This window comes from Anomaloglossus baeobatrachus, chromosome 8 (assembly GCF_048569485.1).
Source record: "Anomaloglossus baeobatrachus isolate aAnoBae1 chromosome 8, aAnoBae1.hap1, whole genome shotgun sequence".
In the NCBI taxonomy this organism is placed as follows: domain Eukaryota; kingdom Metazoa; phylum Chordata; class Amphibia; order Anura; family Aromobatidae; genus Anomaloglossus; species Anomaloglossus baeobatrachus.
The window spans coordinates 156,043,765-156,059,482 of NC_134360.1; the positions used below are offsets into that span (position 1 = coordinate 156,043,765).

At 51.3% G+C, this 15,718-nt stretch overlaps 1 protein-coding gene across 2 annotated transcripts in view; it reads left to right on the forward strand.

Moving 5' to 3' along the window:
- GPSM2 (G protein signaling modulator 2) overlaps positions 1–15,718 on the forward strand; it is a 146,264-nt gene that overhangs the window by 42,723 nt on the left and 87,823 nt on the right. For both annotated transcript variants that reach the window (XM_075322045.1, XM_075322046.1), the window contains one exon: positions 9,991–10,114. In XM_075322045.1, coding sequence (XP_075178160.1) covers positions 9,991–10,114 — 124 coding nt within the window. The remainder of the gene's footprint in view (positions 1–9,990; positions 10,115–15,718) is intronic.

The following is a 15,718-nucleotide window of genomic DNA, read 5'->3' on the forward strand; positions in this document are numbered from 1 at the left end:
TCTGCGTCCACTCCAATGGGACATTCTCCGCAAATTGGACAGGAGGTCGTCGTCCCTAGACAGGAACGTCTCTTTCTCTGGCAGCCAAAACCTCTCTTCAGTGGTGGCTTCTTCCCACTTCTCTGTCGAAGGGAAAATCCTTCCTGCCCCCATCCTGGGCTGTGGTCACGACGGACGCGAGTCTGTCAGGGTGGGGAGCGGTTTTTCTCCACCACAGGGCTCAGGGAACCTGGACTCCGACAGAGTCCTCCCTTCAGATCAATGTTCTGGAGATAAGGGCAGTGTATCTAGCCCTAAAGGCGTTCCATCGGTGGCTGGAGGGCAGGCAGATCCGCATACAGTCGGACAACGCCACGGCGGTCGCGTACATCAACCACCAGGGCGGCACGCGCAGCCGTCAAGCCTTCCAAGAAGTTCGGCGGATTCTGCTGTGGGCGGAGACCACAGCCTCCACCATCTCCGCAGTTCACATCCCGGGCGTAGAAAACTGGGAAGCAGACTTTCTCAGTCGCCAGAGCATAGACGCAGGGGAATGGTCTCTTCACCCGGACGTGTTTCAAGAGATCTGTTGCCGCTGGGGAACGCCGGACGTCGATCTCATGGCGTCTCGGCACAACAACAAAGTCCCGGCATTCATGGCACGGTCTCAGGATCACAGAGCTCTGGCGGCGGACGCATTAGTTCAGGATTGGTCGCATTTCCGACTGCCTTATGTATTTCCTCCTCTGGCAATGCTGCCCAGAGTGTTACGCAAGATCAGGTCCGACTGCCGCCGCGCCATCCTCGTCGCTCCAGACTGGCCGAGGAGGTCGTGGTACCCGGATCTGTGGCACCTCACGGTGGGTCAACCGTGGGCACTCCCAGACCGACCAGACTTGCTGTCTCAAGGGCCATTTTTCCATCTGAATTCTGCGGCCCTCAACCTGACTGTGTGGCCATTGAGTTCTGGCTCCTAGCGTCCTCAGGGTTATCTCAAGATGTCATTGCCACTATGAGACAGGCCAGGAAACCAACGTCCGCCAAGATCTATCACAGGGCTTGGAGGATCTTCTTATCCTGGTGCTCTGATAAGGGTTTTACCCCCTGGCCGTTTGCCTTACCCACTTTTCTTTCCTTCCTTCAATCCGGAATGGACAAGGGTTTGTCTCTCTGCTCTCTCAAGGGACAAGTATCGGCGCTTTCCGTGTTTTTTCAAAAGCGTCTGGCCAGGCTTCCGCAGATCCGCACGTTCCTGCAGGGAGTTTGCCACATAGTCCCACCTTACAAGCGGCCGCTGGAACCCTGGGACCTTAACAGGGTTCTAAGGGCTCTTCAGAAACCACCTTTCGAGCCGCTGCGGGATATCTCTCTATCACGTCTTTCGCAGAAGGTGGCTTTTCTAGTGGCAGTTACATCGCTCCGTAGAGTGTCGGAGCTTGCAGCGCTGTCATGCAAAGCCCCCTTCCTGGTTTTTCACCAGGATAAGGTGGTTCTGCGTCCGGTCCCGGAATTCCTCCCTAAGGTGGTATCCCCTTTTCATCTCAATCAGGATATCTCCTTACCTTCATTTTGCCCTAATCCAGTTCACCAATGTGAAAAGGATTTGCACTCATTAGATCTGGTGAGAGCACTCCGGCTCTACGTGTCTCGCACGGCGCCCCTGCGCCGTTCTGATGCGCTCTTTGTCCTTGTCGCTGGCCAGCGTAAGGGGTCGCAGGCTTCCAAGTCAACCTTGGCTCGGTGTTATCAAGGAACCGATTTTTGAAGCCTACCGTTCTTCTGGGCTTCCGATTCCTTCAGGGCTGAAAGCCCATTCTACCAGAGCCGTGGGTGCGTCCTGGGCATTGCGGCGCCGGGCTACGGCTCAGCAGGTGTGTCAGGCGGCTACCTGGTCTAGTCTGCACACTTTCACGAAACACTATCAGGTGCATACCTATGCTTCGGCAGATGCCAGTCTAGGTAGGCGAGTCCTTCAGGCGGCGGTTGCCCACCTGTAAGAGGGGGCCGTTTTCGGCTCTTTTTATCGGGGTATTCTTTTATCCACCCAGGGACTGCTTTTGGACGTCCCAATTGTCTGGGTCTCCCAATGGAGTGACAAAGAAGGGAATTTTGTTTACTTACCGTAAATTCCTTTTCTTCTAGCTCCAATTGGGAGACCCAGCACCCGCCCCTGTTCCCTTCGGGCTGTTTGTTCTTTTGTGTACACATGTTGTTCATGTTGAATTGTTCCTTTTGGTTCATGGTTTCAGTTCTCCGAACATCCTTCGGATTGAATTTACCTTAGACCATTTATAAGTTTCCTCCTTCCTGCTTTTGCACCAAAACTGAGGAGCCCGTGAGGCACGGGAGGGTGTATAGGCAGAGGGGAGGGGTTACACTTTTTAAAGTGTAATACTTTGTGTGGCCTCCGGAGGCAGAAGCTATACACCCAATTGTCTGGGTCTCCCAATTGGAGCTAGAAGAAAAGGAATTTACGGTAAGTAAACAAAATTCCCTTCTTTCTTTGTCGCTCCATTGGGAGACCCAGACAATTGGGTGTATAGCTTCTGCCTCCGGAGGCCACACAAAGTATTACACTTAAAAGTGTAAAGCCCCTCCCCTTCTGCCTATACACCCCCCGTGCATCACGGGTTCCTCAGTTTTCATGCTTTGTGCGACGGAGGCAGACATCCACGCATAGCTCCACAGCTTAGTCAGCAGCAGCTGCTGACTATGTCGGATGGAAGAAAAGAGGGCCCATAACAGGGCCCCCAGCATGCTCCCTTCTCACCCCACTCTTGTCGGCGGTGTTGTTAAGGTTGAGGTATCCATTGCGGGTACGGAGGCGGGAGCCCACATGCTGTTTTCCTTCCCCATCCCTTTAGGGCTCTGGGTGAAGTGGGATCCTAATCGGTCTCCAGGCACTGAGACCGTGCTCCATCCACAGCCCCTGGGGACTCTGCTGGACAAGGAGCCGAGTATCGTCAGGGACAAGGCCCTGCTACTTTGAGGTACTCTGTGTCCCCGTGGGGACCGCGCACAGAAACACTCCAGCTTAGCTGGGTGTGTTAGTGCGCCGGGGACCGCAGCGCTGACCGCGCTTGTGCCATCACACACTGCAGCGTGGCTGGGTGTGTTAGTTTACTGGGGACTACCGTGCTGACCGCGCGCTGCCATTTCAACACTGCAGCGCGGCTGGGAGTGTTAGTACGCCGGGGACTACCACGCCGACCGCACTTATACGCCGGCCGCGCTTATAACTTTAGTCCCCGGCTTTTGCGGCCTAGTCTCACTTTTTTCCCGCCCCCAGGCCTGCCAGTCAGGGGAAGGGCGGGACGCTGTACGGACATCAGCACTGAGGGCTGGAACATGCTTTGCATACTCCACCCCCCTCACTCACTGTGCACAGTGGGGCACCAGATTCCCGCACTTTTTAGGGCACGCCCACGGCCCCCTCCTCTCCTCAGGACGGCGGCAGCCATTCCTGTCAGCTCTTCTGACGCTGGAGAAGGGAGACAAGCTCTGGGAGACCCAGGCAGGGATTCTGGTGACCACACAACCGCTTTGAGCGGGCGGTAAGCAGCACCTGAGGTGCTGGCCCCACTAGTGCAGAAGTGTACATATAGATTATATGATTATAGGCTATACTTTACACTGTATGGTGCACGGTTGATTTTTGGCTATATACCCTCCTGGATTGCTCAGAGGAGACAACAGCATGTCGTCCGCAAAAAGCAAGGGTGCCAAAGCACAGGCTTACTATGCTGCCTGCGCCGCATGTACGGCTATACTACCGGCAGGTTCCACTGACCCTCATTGTGTGCAATGCTCGGCCCCTGTGGCACTTACTCAGCCGGAGCCTCTGCTAAGGGTGGCCCAGGGGGAACCACCTGCTAACACTGTCCAGGTGACGGGGACGGAGTTTGCAGTTTTTACTGATAGACTTTCTGAGACTATGGCTAAGATACTAGAAGCCTTGCAGTCCAGACCGGTATCTCAGACCATGGGCACTGTGGAATCATTGCACCCTGGTCCCCCTCAGTTGGAACAACAATGTCCTCCCGGGGTGTCTCATAGATCCCAGGGTGAGGTCTCTGACACGGACCGCAGCCCAAGACCGCCTAAGCGAGCTCGCTGGGAAATTCCCTCGACATCATCACATTGTTCAGGGTCTCAGCGGGAGGACTCTCTGTATGATGAAGCGGAGGTAGCTGATCAGGATTCTGATCCTGAGGCCGCTCTCAACCTTGATACTCCTGATGGGGACGCCATAGTGAATGATCTTTATCGCGTCCATCAATCAAATGTTGGATATTTCTCCCTCAGCTCCTCCAGTGGCGGAGTCAGCTTCTCAGCAGGAGAAATTCCGTTTCAGGTTTCCCAAGCGTACAACGAGTATGTTTCTGGACCATTCTGACTTCAGAGAGGCAGTCCAGAAACACCGAGCTTGTCCAGATAAGCGTTTTTCCAAGCGCCTTAAGGATACACGTTATCCCTTCCCCCCTGACGTGGTCAAGGGCTGGACTCAGTGTCCCAAGGTGGATCCTCCAATCTCCAGACTGGCGGCTAGATCCATAGTTGCAGTTGAAGATGGGGCTTCACTCAAAGATGCCACTGACAGACAGATGGAGCTCTGGTTGAAATCCATCTATGAAGCTATCGGCGCGTCTTTTGCTCCAGCATTCGCAGCCGTATGGGCACTCCAAGCTATCTCAGCGGGTCAAGCGCAAATTGACGCAGTCACACGTACGTCTGCGCCGCAAGTGGCGTCCATAACCTCTCAAACGTCGGCATTTGCGTCCTACGCTATTAATGCTGTCCTGGACTCTGCGAGCCGTACGGCGGTTGCAGCCGACAATTCGGTGGCAATACGCAGGGCCTTGTGGCTACGGGAATGGAAGGCAGATTCGGCTTCCAAAAAGTGCTTAACCAGTTTGCCATTTTCTGGCGACCGTTTGTTTGGTGAGCGATTGGATGAAATCATCAAACAATCCAAGGGAAAGGATACATCCTTACCACAGGCCAAACCAAACATACCCCAACAGAGGAGGGGACAGTCGAGGTTTCGGTCCTTTCGGGGCGCGGGCAGGTCCCAATTCTCCTCGTCCAAAAGGCCTCAGAAGGATCAGAGGAACTCCGATTCATGGCGGTCTAAGTCACGTCCTAAAAAGACCGCCGGAGGTGCCGCTACCAAGGCGGCTTCCTCATGACTTACGGCCTCCTCACACCGCATCCTCGGTCGGTGGCAGGCTCTCCCGCTTTTGCGACACCTGGCTGCCACAGGTAAAAGACCGTTGGGTGAGAGACATTCTGTCTCACGGTTACAGGATAGAGTTCAGCTCTCGTCCTCCGACTCGATTCTTTAGAACATCTCCGCCTCCCAAGCGAGCCGATGCTCTTCTGCAGGCGGTGGGCACTCTGAAGGCAGAAGGAGTGGTGGTCCCGGTTCCTCTTCAGCAACAGGGTCACGGTTTTTACTCCAACCTGTTTGTGGTTCCAAAGAAGGACGGGTCTTTCCGTCCTGTCCTGGACCTAAAACTGCTCAACAAACACGTAAAGACCAGGCGGTTCCGGATGGAATCCCTCCGCTCCGTCATTGCCTCAATGTCCCAAGGAAATTTCCTTGCATCGATCGATATCAAAGATGCTTATCTTCACCTTCCGATTGCTCCAGAGCATCAGCGCTTCCTGCGCTTCGCCATAGGAGACGAACACCTCCAGTTCGCGGCACTGCCGTTCGGCCTGGCGACAGCCCCACGGGTTTTCACCAAGGTCATGGCTACAGTAGTAGCAGTCCTCCACTCTCAGGGTCACTCGGTGATCCCTTACTTAGACGATCTGCTGGTCAAGGCACCTTCTCAAGAGGCATGCCAACACAGCCTCAACGCTACTCTGGAGACTCTCCAGAGTTTCGGGTGGATCATCAATTTTCCAAAGTCAAATCTGACACCGGCCCAATCGCTGACATATCTTGGCATGGAGTTTCATACCCTCTCAGCAATGGTGATGCTCCCGCTGGACAAACAGCGGTCACTGCAGACAGGGTTGCAATCTCTCCTTCAAGGTCAGTCACACCCCTTGAGGCGCCTCATGCACTTCCTAGGGAAGATGGTGGCAGCAATGGAGGCAGTCCCTTTCGCGCAGTTTCACCTGCGTCCTCTTCAATGGGACATCCTACGCAAATGGGACAGGAAGTCGACGTCCCTCGACAGGAACGTCTCCCTCTCTCAGGCAGCCAAAGCTTCCCTTCGGTGGTGGCTTCTTCCCACTTCATTGTCGAAGGGGAAATCCTTCCTACCCCCATCCTGGGCGGTGGTCACGACGGACGCGAGTCTGTCAGGGTGGGGAGCAGTCTTTCTCCACCACAGGGCTCAGGGTACGTGGACTCAGCAAGAGTCCTCCCTTCAGATCAATGTTCTGGAGATCAGGGCAGTGTATCTTGCTCTAAAAGCGTTCCAGTAGTGGCTGGAAGGCAAGCAGATCCGAATTCAGTCGGACAACTCCACAGCGGTGGCTTACATCAACCACCAAGGCGGAACACGCAGTCGGCAAGCCTTCCAGGAAGTCCGGCGGATTTTGATGTGGGTGGAAGCCACGGCCTCCACCATATCCGCAGTTCACATCCCGGGCGTAGAAAACTGGGAAGCAGATTTTCTCAGTCGCCAGGGCATGGACGCAGGGGAATGGTCCCTTCACCCGGACGTGTTTCAGGAGATCTGTTGCCGCTGGGGGATGCCGGACGTCGACCTAATGGCGTCCCGGCACAACAACAAGGTCACGGCATTCATGGCACGATCTCACGATCACAGAGCTCTGGCGGCAGACGCCTTAGTTCAGGATTGGTCGCAGTTTCAACTCCCTTATGTGTTTCCACCTCTGGCACTATTGCCCAGAGTGTTACGCAAGATCAGGGCCGACTGCCGCCGCGCCATCCTCGTCGCTCCAGACTGGCCGAGGAGGTCGTGGTACCCGGATCTGTGGCATCTCACGGTGGGCCAACCGTGGGCACTACCAGACCGTCCAGACTTGCTGTCTCAAGGGCCATTTTTCCATCTGAATTCTGCGGCCCTCAACCTGACTGTGTGGCCATTGAGTCCTGGATCCTAGCGTCTTCAGGGTTATCTCAAGAGGTCATTGCCACTATGAGACAGGCCAGGAAACCAACGTCTGCCAAGATCTACCACAGGACGTGGAAGATATTCCTATCTTGGTGCTCTGATCAGGGATTTTCTCCCTGGCCATTTGCATTGCCCACTTTTCTTTCCTTTCTTCAATCAGGATTGGAAAAAGGTTTGTCGCTCGGCTCCCTTAAGGGACAAGTCTCAGCGCTCTCTGTGTTCTTTCAGAAGCGTCTTGCCAGGCTTTCTCAGGTACGCACGTTCCTGCAGGGGGTTTGTCACATTGTCCCTCCTTACAGGCGGCCGTTAGAACCCTGGGATCTGAACAGGGTTCTGATGGCCCTTCAGAAGGCACCTTTTGAGCCTTTGAAGGATATTTCTCTTTCTCGCCTTTCGCAGAAGGTGGTCTTCCTAGTAGCAGTCACATCACTTCGGAGAGTGTCTGAGCTAGCAGCGTTGTCATGCAAGGCTCCTTTCCTGGTGTTTCACCAGGACAAGGTGGTGCTGCGCCCGGTTCCGGAATTCCTTCCTAAGGTGGTATCCACCTTTCATCTCAATCAGGATATCTCCTTACCTTCTTTTTGTCCTCATCCAGTTCATCAATGTGAAAGGGATTTGCATTTGTTAGATCTGGTGAGAGCGCTCAGAATCTACATTTCCCGTACGGCGCCCCTGCGCCGCTCGGAGGCACTCTTTGTCCTTGTCGCTGGTCAGCGTAAGGGGTCACAGGCTTCCAAATCCACCCTGGCTCGGTGGATCAAGGAACCAATTCTCGAAGCCTACCGTTCTTCTGGACTTCCGGTTCCCTCAGGGCTAAAGGCCCATTCTACCAGAGCCGTGGGTGCGTCCTGGGCTTTACGGCACCAGGCTACGGCTCAGCAGGTGTGCCAGGCGGCTACCTGGTCGAGCCTGCACACTTTCACCAAACACTATCAGGTGCATACCTATGCTTCGGCGGATGCCAGCCTAGGTAGACGAGTCCTTCAGGCGGCGGTTGCCCACCTGTAGGAACGGGCCGTTTTACGGCTCTATTATGAGGTATTATTTTACCCACCCAGGGACAGCTTTTGGACGTCCCAATTGTCTGGGTCTCCCAATGGAGCGACAAAGAAGGGAATTTTGTTTACTTACCGTAAATTCCTTTTCTTCTAGCTCCAATTGGGAGACCCAGCACCCGCCCTGTTCCCTTCGGGCTGTTGTTTTTTCGTGTACTCATGTTGTTCATGTTGAATGGTTTCAGTTCTCCGAAATTTCTTCGGATTGAAGTTACTTTAAACCAATTTATTTGCTTTCCTCCTTCTTGCTTTTGCACTAAAACTGAGGAACCCGTGATGCACGGGGGGTGTATAGGCAGAAGGGGAGGGGCTTTACACTTTTAAGTGTAATACTTTGTGTGGCCTCCGGAGGCAGAAGCTATACACCCAATTGTCTGGGTCTCCCAATTGGAGCTAGAAGAAAAGGAATTTACGGTAAGTAAACAAAATTCCCTTCTTGGCGTTTGGAATTTTTTTGCCGCTACGCCGTTTACTGATTAGATTCATTGATTTTATATTTTGATAGATCGGGCATTTCTGAACGCGGCGATACAAAATGTGTGTATTTGTTATTTTTTTAACCCTTTAATTTTGAATGGGGTGAAAGGGGGGTGATTTGAACTTTTAGGTTTTTTTTTTACTTTTTTTTTTTTTTTTTTTTTATTTTACTAGTCCCCCTAGAGGGCTATAGCGATCAGCAATCCGATCGCTCTGCACTATCTGCAGATCTCAGCTACACAGCTGAGAACTGCAGATTTGCTGCTTTACTTTCAATGCCGGCTATATTCCAGCATTGAGAGGAAGTGAGTTATGTTAGCTACAGGCGTCATCACATGACCCTGTGCTACCATGGCAACCACCGAAAGTCACGTGATCATGTCACGTGACTTCCGGTGGGGGCGGGGTAAGTGACTGTCATGGCGGCGCCCATATACGTATTTTGGCAGCGAAATGTAAGGGGTTAATGGCCGCGGGTGGAAGCGATTCCACCCGCGGCTAGCAGGCACACAAGTCAGCTGTTGATAACAGTTGATATGTGCGCGGATCGCCGGCGACGGGGGGTGGGGCTTACCGGCACACGATCCATGACGTACCCAGTACGTCATGGGTCGTTAAGGGGTTAATAGATCAATCTCTACTGGGGAACATTTACTTCTGCATTCAGGGACTAAAGTACCAAGGCTGAGTGATATGTCAATCCATCTAATAATGGGGGGTCTCTGTTTCAGCACCGATCTGTGCTATTGACCTTCTAGTCTTTGATTGTCGGACATAATTAGGTGATTAAATGACACCTTTTAATATATGTGAACCAATGTCTTATTCCAGATAAACCGTTTCATTAATGTGTAAATGAGCTGTAAGGATCTCTGGGCCGGACACGGATGTCTCAGAATCCTCCTCCAGGGCTAATTTAAATGAAAGTGGGAGTTACTAGTGTGAGACATGTGAATCAGAAGAGCAGACTGTCAGTCATTACATGGCTCACACTGGTAACATCCACTTTTCATTTAAATACCACAAGACAAAAAGAAAAGTGACTTAAATCCCCCCTCACAAATGTTGAACCTGCCCTTTGTCTATTAATCCCTAACTTTTTTTATGAGCTGTGATTGCTGTCAGATCTGCTAGGAAATGTTTTTCTGAGGTAGACGTCATCCCTCACAAAATCCTTTTCATTCACTGAGAGCAAACAGAGATCTAGATAATGTTGTTCAAAGTTGGGAAAGTTACAGAACTTTTGTTGGTCAGTATTTCAGTTTTCTTCACGTAACGTCTGGATGTCCGCTTCATCCGCACAGGGTGTATGCTGCTGGAAATGAGTCTGCACTAAGGATTCTGTACAATACTAATACTCATTTTCTTTTCTCTGTGAACAGGGCAAACCTATTAATCGTTACAGAGCTGGCGGACAGAGCCGCTCAAGGACGTGCGTATGGAAACCTGGGAAATACTCACTATCTACTTGGAAATTTTCGTAAAGCCGTCATGTCCCATGAACAGGTACTGGTATCAATGTTTCATTCTTGCTACTTGTGAGGCTAATATGGTGAATTCACACTGACAACTTCTAAAACAAATTTGGAATCTAAAAATGATCCTAAGGCAAACTGATGTGGAGTTTTTAACCCCTTATGGACATCTGCTGTGTGTATAGGGTGCAAGTCCGGAGTAGATCCACAGGCCAAGACTGCCCCATACCCATCATTGTGCCAGCATCTGCCCCAAAAGCCACTGGGAGACCAGATCCAGTGTCTGTTATCTCATTAAATGCCCATTATCAATTTCCAACAGTGTGACTTTACTACATCCAAGCAAAATATGAAACTAAAAACTTTTTTAAAAATATAAAACTACAAAAAAAATCTTTTTAAAACTAAAGATATAAGAAAAATACAGATGACATCAGTGTCCAGAAAAGTACCAATATCTCACAATACAAAAGTAGGATTTTTGTGTACTCACCGTAAAATCTTTCTCTTAGTCTTCATTGGGGGACACAGGACCATGGGTTATGCTGCTGTCACTAGGAGGCTGACACTAAGTAAACAGAAAAAGTTAGCTCCTCCCCAGCAGTATAACCCCTGAGGCGGAGGCGGGCTCAATCAGTTTAGTGCACAAGCAGTAGGAGGAGAGCCAAACAATCCTGGATAAAAACAAGGTAAAAAAACTATGACGAACAGTCGTGTGACCAGTGACCTGGGAATATGGGCACTGGGGAAACAGGCATGTCATATATAACGAAAAGCACAAGCAGGGTGGGTGCTGTGTCCCCCAATGAAGACTAAGAGAGATTTTACGGTGAGTACACAAAAATCCTACTTTCTCTGTCGTTTCATTGGGGGACACAGGACCATGGGACGTCCAAAAGCAGTCCCTGGGTGGGAAGAAAACCATCACCGGAGAAAGGAAGGAAGCCGCTTCCCCTTGCCGGGCTGACCCGGACCTACAAGCGCCTACGTTGTTACAGGTGTGCCACTGCCACCCGCAAACCTTACACCAAGACTGGCCTCTGCCGAAGCTTGAGTGAGAACCTGTTAGAAACTAGCAAAGGTACGCCGACTAGATCGGGTGGTGGACCAGAGGACCTGGTTGACCGACGTCCGGAGCCCAATCGTTCAAGGGTGCCCCTTGCTCGGTAGACCGCGGCGGAAGTCCGACCTTCATGCGATAGCACAGCACAACAAATAAACACTTTTTGTCTGCTACTTGGCAAAAACCATGTGTGCTATACTAAATCGAATGCGCTGAATCCAAATCTGAAGTTAGTTTTTTTGTAGCACGTCAGGATATTAAGTTATTCCAATTTTTGTGAAAATTAAAATAAGCAATTAATAAAGATACAGAATCGTTATTTCCCACAGTTTCACAACATGTATTATCATTTTTATTGAAAAAGAAGTATAGGTAAATAAACCAAAAAACTTAAAAATCACTTATAGTAGCTTAAGAAATCGCCTTGAACTCAGCAGAGTACTTTTAAAAGTGCTTCAGGCACTTGCTTTTGCGCTTGTGAGTGGTCCTAGTGGCCCGTTGCAAAAACCAGCAGTAATCGCCCATCATGTTGGGGTTAAAGCGACCTGGGTATCTTTTTTCCATAGTAGAAATGTCCTGGTGGAATCTCTCACCATGTTCGTCACTGACATTACCCATATTTGGAGGAAAGAAGTCAAGATGTGAATGTAGGAAATGCATTTTCAATGACATTCGGGCACCATGCATTTCGTATGCTTGAAGCATATTGTCTATTAGTTCAGCATAGTTTTCTGCTCTGTCGTTTCCAAGGAAGTTTTGAACTACTAATATAAATGGATCCCATGCAGTTAGTTCAAGTGGGGTGAGTTCTTTCTTGAAGATTTCATCATGGATTAGTTGGTGGATTTCAGGACCAATAAAGATTCCTGCTTTGAGTTTGGCCTCAGTTTTCAATGCACTAAACTTTTCCTTCAGATACTTAAATCCATTCCCTTGACGATCCATTGCTACTACAAAATTTTTCATTAGTCCTAGTTTAATGTGAAGAGGTGGAAGATAAACTTTAAGTGGATCGACAAGTGATTCGTGTTGAACATTGTGCTTACCAATCTTATGTTCATCTCTATTGGGCCACCGTTTAATTTTATAATGGTTGTTGTCATCTCGACTGTTCCATAGGCACAGAAAGCACATATGCTTAGTGTAACCTAACTGCAAACCAAGGACTAGTGCAACAACTTTGAGGTCAGCACAAATGTTCCATTGATGTTCTGAATATTTAATCAATTTCAGAATGATCTGCATAGAAGCATAGGTCTCTTTCATTCCAACCGCATGTGCAATGGGGACAGATGGCTTTTCATTGCCATTGTGCAACAGAACAGCTTTCAAGCTTGATTTACTAGAGTCTATGAACAGTCTCCATTGATCTGGAAAATGTCTACAACCCAACTCTAGCATAAGCCCATTCACATCAGTACAGAAGCAGACACCATTTTCCATGACATAGTATGGGCGTATGGCCTTTTCTAAGTATAACTCAAAATCTGGACGTGCTGTGCAAATTCTGAGTTCATATTTGGAATCAGCATGTTCAAATTAGTAAAGAACACATGTTTTACCCTCAGTAGCAAAAACATTGTTGTGCTGTGTAGTCTTCACATATGGAGGAAAGGATCCATGTGATATTCAGGCCCTTTGCGCCGGCCTATGCTTCTTGGGAAAGGGCGGAAGGATGGACTGACAGTCGGTGTAACCGACAAAAAAATGGTGTCCTGCCGACACGAAAGACTGAGGGCTCGTACCAGCCCTAGAACGAACTATGCCTCTTTCAGGCTGAGAGGGGAGCCTAGAACCGACAAAAACGAAACCTAAAGTCCTCTTCTGGAAGGAAAGCCGAGGTGTCTCGGACAGAAACGAAGGGTTCTGGCTGGAGCCCCCCCCTTATCCTGCTGGCGGAGCGGAAAAAGGGGGAGAAAAGACTACGAGAGGGCTGTCCGCCCTGATGCCGTCTATAACAACCAGATGGCCACGAGGAGCCCACCTATCAAAACAGGTGGGAGCAGGGAAAAAAGGGGTACCTTGAGCAAACTCATCAGTGGATTATGGTCCCACTTTTCTAGTGAACGATGAAAAACGCCGAGCCAGATGGACGTTTCTCTGAGCGAAGGCCCTGATTGACGGAAAGTGAAAAGTCTCTGAAGATGCGGTCCTCACACCACCGGGGGAGCTCTTTCCACGTGGAAATAAATCTTCGAGGGAACTGGATTCCAGGCCCTCCTCAATGTCTGTCATCATCTTGTTCACAGACCTGACCGAGCCAGCACCCGGGATCCACTGGTGAGGCCATGGAACCTGGGACTCCTGAGTCCTGGTAGACTAGAGGGGCCCCGACACGGAAGAATCTGGCGGTCTGGAAGGAGCCACGGGGCATCCGCGAGGAGATGAGTAAGTTATGCGAAACTATGCTCGCCTGGGCCACTCCCGAGCTATCGCCTGCCTAGGTCCCTCTTGAGAACCCTCGAGATCATGGAAAGCAGCGGAAAGATGCACGAGAGCCTGAACAGGCTACACGACCGGTCTTGGACGTCGTCCTCTAGTCCAGAGCAGGTGGCGTACTCGACGCACCATTGACTTGAGAGTTGGATCGGAAGGCCAAAAAGTCACGACTGGAGGTCTTCTTTCGCCAGAGATCTGGCTGTTGATATCCCTGTTGGAGCCCTTTACCTACGCGAGACCTATCCTACCGCGGAAATCGGCCGTCCAAACGTCCACGCTCGGGATGCGCTGCCGAGATTAGCGAATGAAAGAGCCCGTCCCAGAGCAAGAACCTCTTGGCCTCTTCTCTTGCCATGACGCTCCCTGCGTCTTCCTGGTGGATGATGCACATCACTGCTGTGGCATGGTCTGACTGGAACCTGACTGGACAATACAACCCAGAGAAGAAATTGTAACCGGGCTAACCGAATGGCTCTGAGTCCGGAATGCTGAAGGGGAGACGACACTCTAGGGGTGTCCCTCGGGACCGTGCCGAGGAATGGTGGGGTAGCATACCCTAGTACGGGAGGCTGGTGACGGTTGATAATAAGCTCCAGAGGAGGAAAGGGAATCTTCCCAGGGATGGTTGCGAAGATTGGTCCTCTAGGAGGAAATTGGCCGGTCACCCTCGAAGACGGAACCTTCCTGTCCCCGTTCTTCAGTGTGTTCCGTTGGAGAGTCCGGGATGAAATCTGGTATGTGCACTATCGCTAACACCGCCACAGGCTGTCGAGGACTCGCATAGCAAAAAACCGAAGGGAAAAACGGGAGCGGGAGGCAAAGAGCCGCAGGACCCTGTGCCAGGAGGGAAACTGCTCCTGCGTGAGGAGTAGCAACCCTTGAACGGCTCAAATACCGTGCCTGAGGAGTGATGGACCGGGCCGGGTCTGGGAGGACTCCTTCCTGTAGCTCAGCTACCCTAGTAGCGAAAAATGATGATGGTCTAAACCTCAAGGCGAGGGTCCTTGAAGGGAGACTCTGGGTCTCCCGGTCGTTCCTGGGCAGAGAGAGCCTGAGGATGCGTAGGGATCGTGATCCCTGCAAGCACTCTTAGAAAGCTGGGACGGTCAGCAGCCACGCAAGGCGGAGATGGCTGTTGTAGGGATAAAGGTTCCCTGACGAACCTAACGTGAGGGAACGAGTCCTGGTGCATCAGGGCCGATGCCGGGAAAGGGATGTACCCTTCCCTTACGTAGCCAGTCTACCCTGACGTAGCCTAGGGGATAAACTGGACTCGCCTATCTCCGAAAGGGCGATCCCGAGAGCCGGAAAGGAAGTCAGCGACTTCCTAGATGTCGAATCTGCGTTCCTGATCCCGAGTCAGAGCTCTCGACGGGTAGGTACCCTGATGTTAGAGGCTCAGGCCGTGTAGCGGGCAGACACCAGATTTTGTAAAGAGAGGGTACTCACTGAAGCTGATAACCAGTCCTGGATCGGCATAGGTGGAGCGCGGACCGCTGCGTAGAGTGTCCGTGGAGTCCCTGCGGAGCGTCACGATAGGGACGAGAAGCCAGGAGGAACCCAGGCGGGTCAAGTACAGGGTAGCGTGCCCCTTCATCACGGAGCCCTCTACGAGAAGGGTTAAGACAATATAAGGGACTTACCGCTGGTAAAAATTGTGTCCGGGGAATATCCGTGCTCACGCAGTCACACGGCGAACTGGATGTCCACTGAAAACCCGCAGGGGCCCCCACCTTCCTGTCTGCAAGGTGCCATGCCCCCTCTCTCCAGAGCCCTCTGGGGGAATGATAATGACAATAACACGACTTACCGCAGGTAAACGCCGTGTCTGGTTGTTGTCTGTGATCACTCAGCGACTCCAGTGTGGCATGCCCATTCTCACCGAGACCCCTTTTTGGAGAAGGGAATAAAGACGATGATAAGACTTACCGCTGGTAAACGTCGTGTATGGCAGTTGACTGTGAGCACGCGGTAACTCAGCGAGCTCTGGATGTCGTCTGAGCACATCAAGGGTCCGCTCCAAATGACTTAAGGGGGACCTGCGTGCATGGAGATAAGGGGGCTGTCCGTAGCCTTACGGCCTGACTCACCAATTCCAGCAGGCCTTTAGACATGCGCCAAAACATCCAGGTC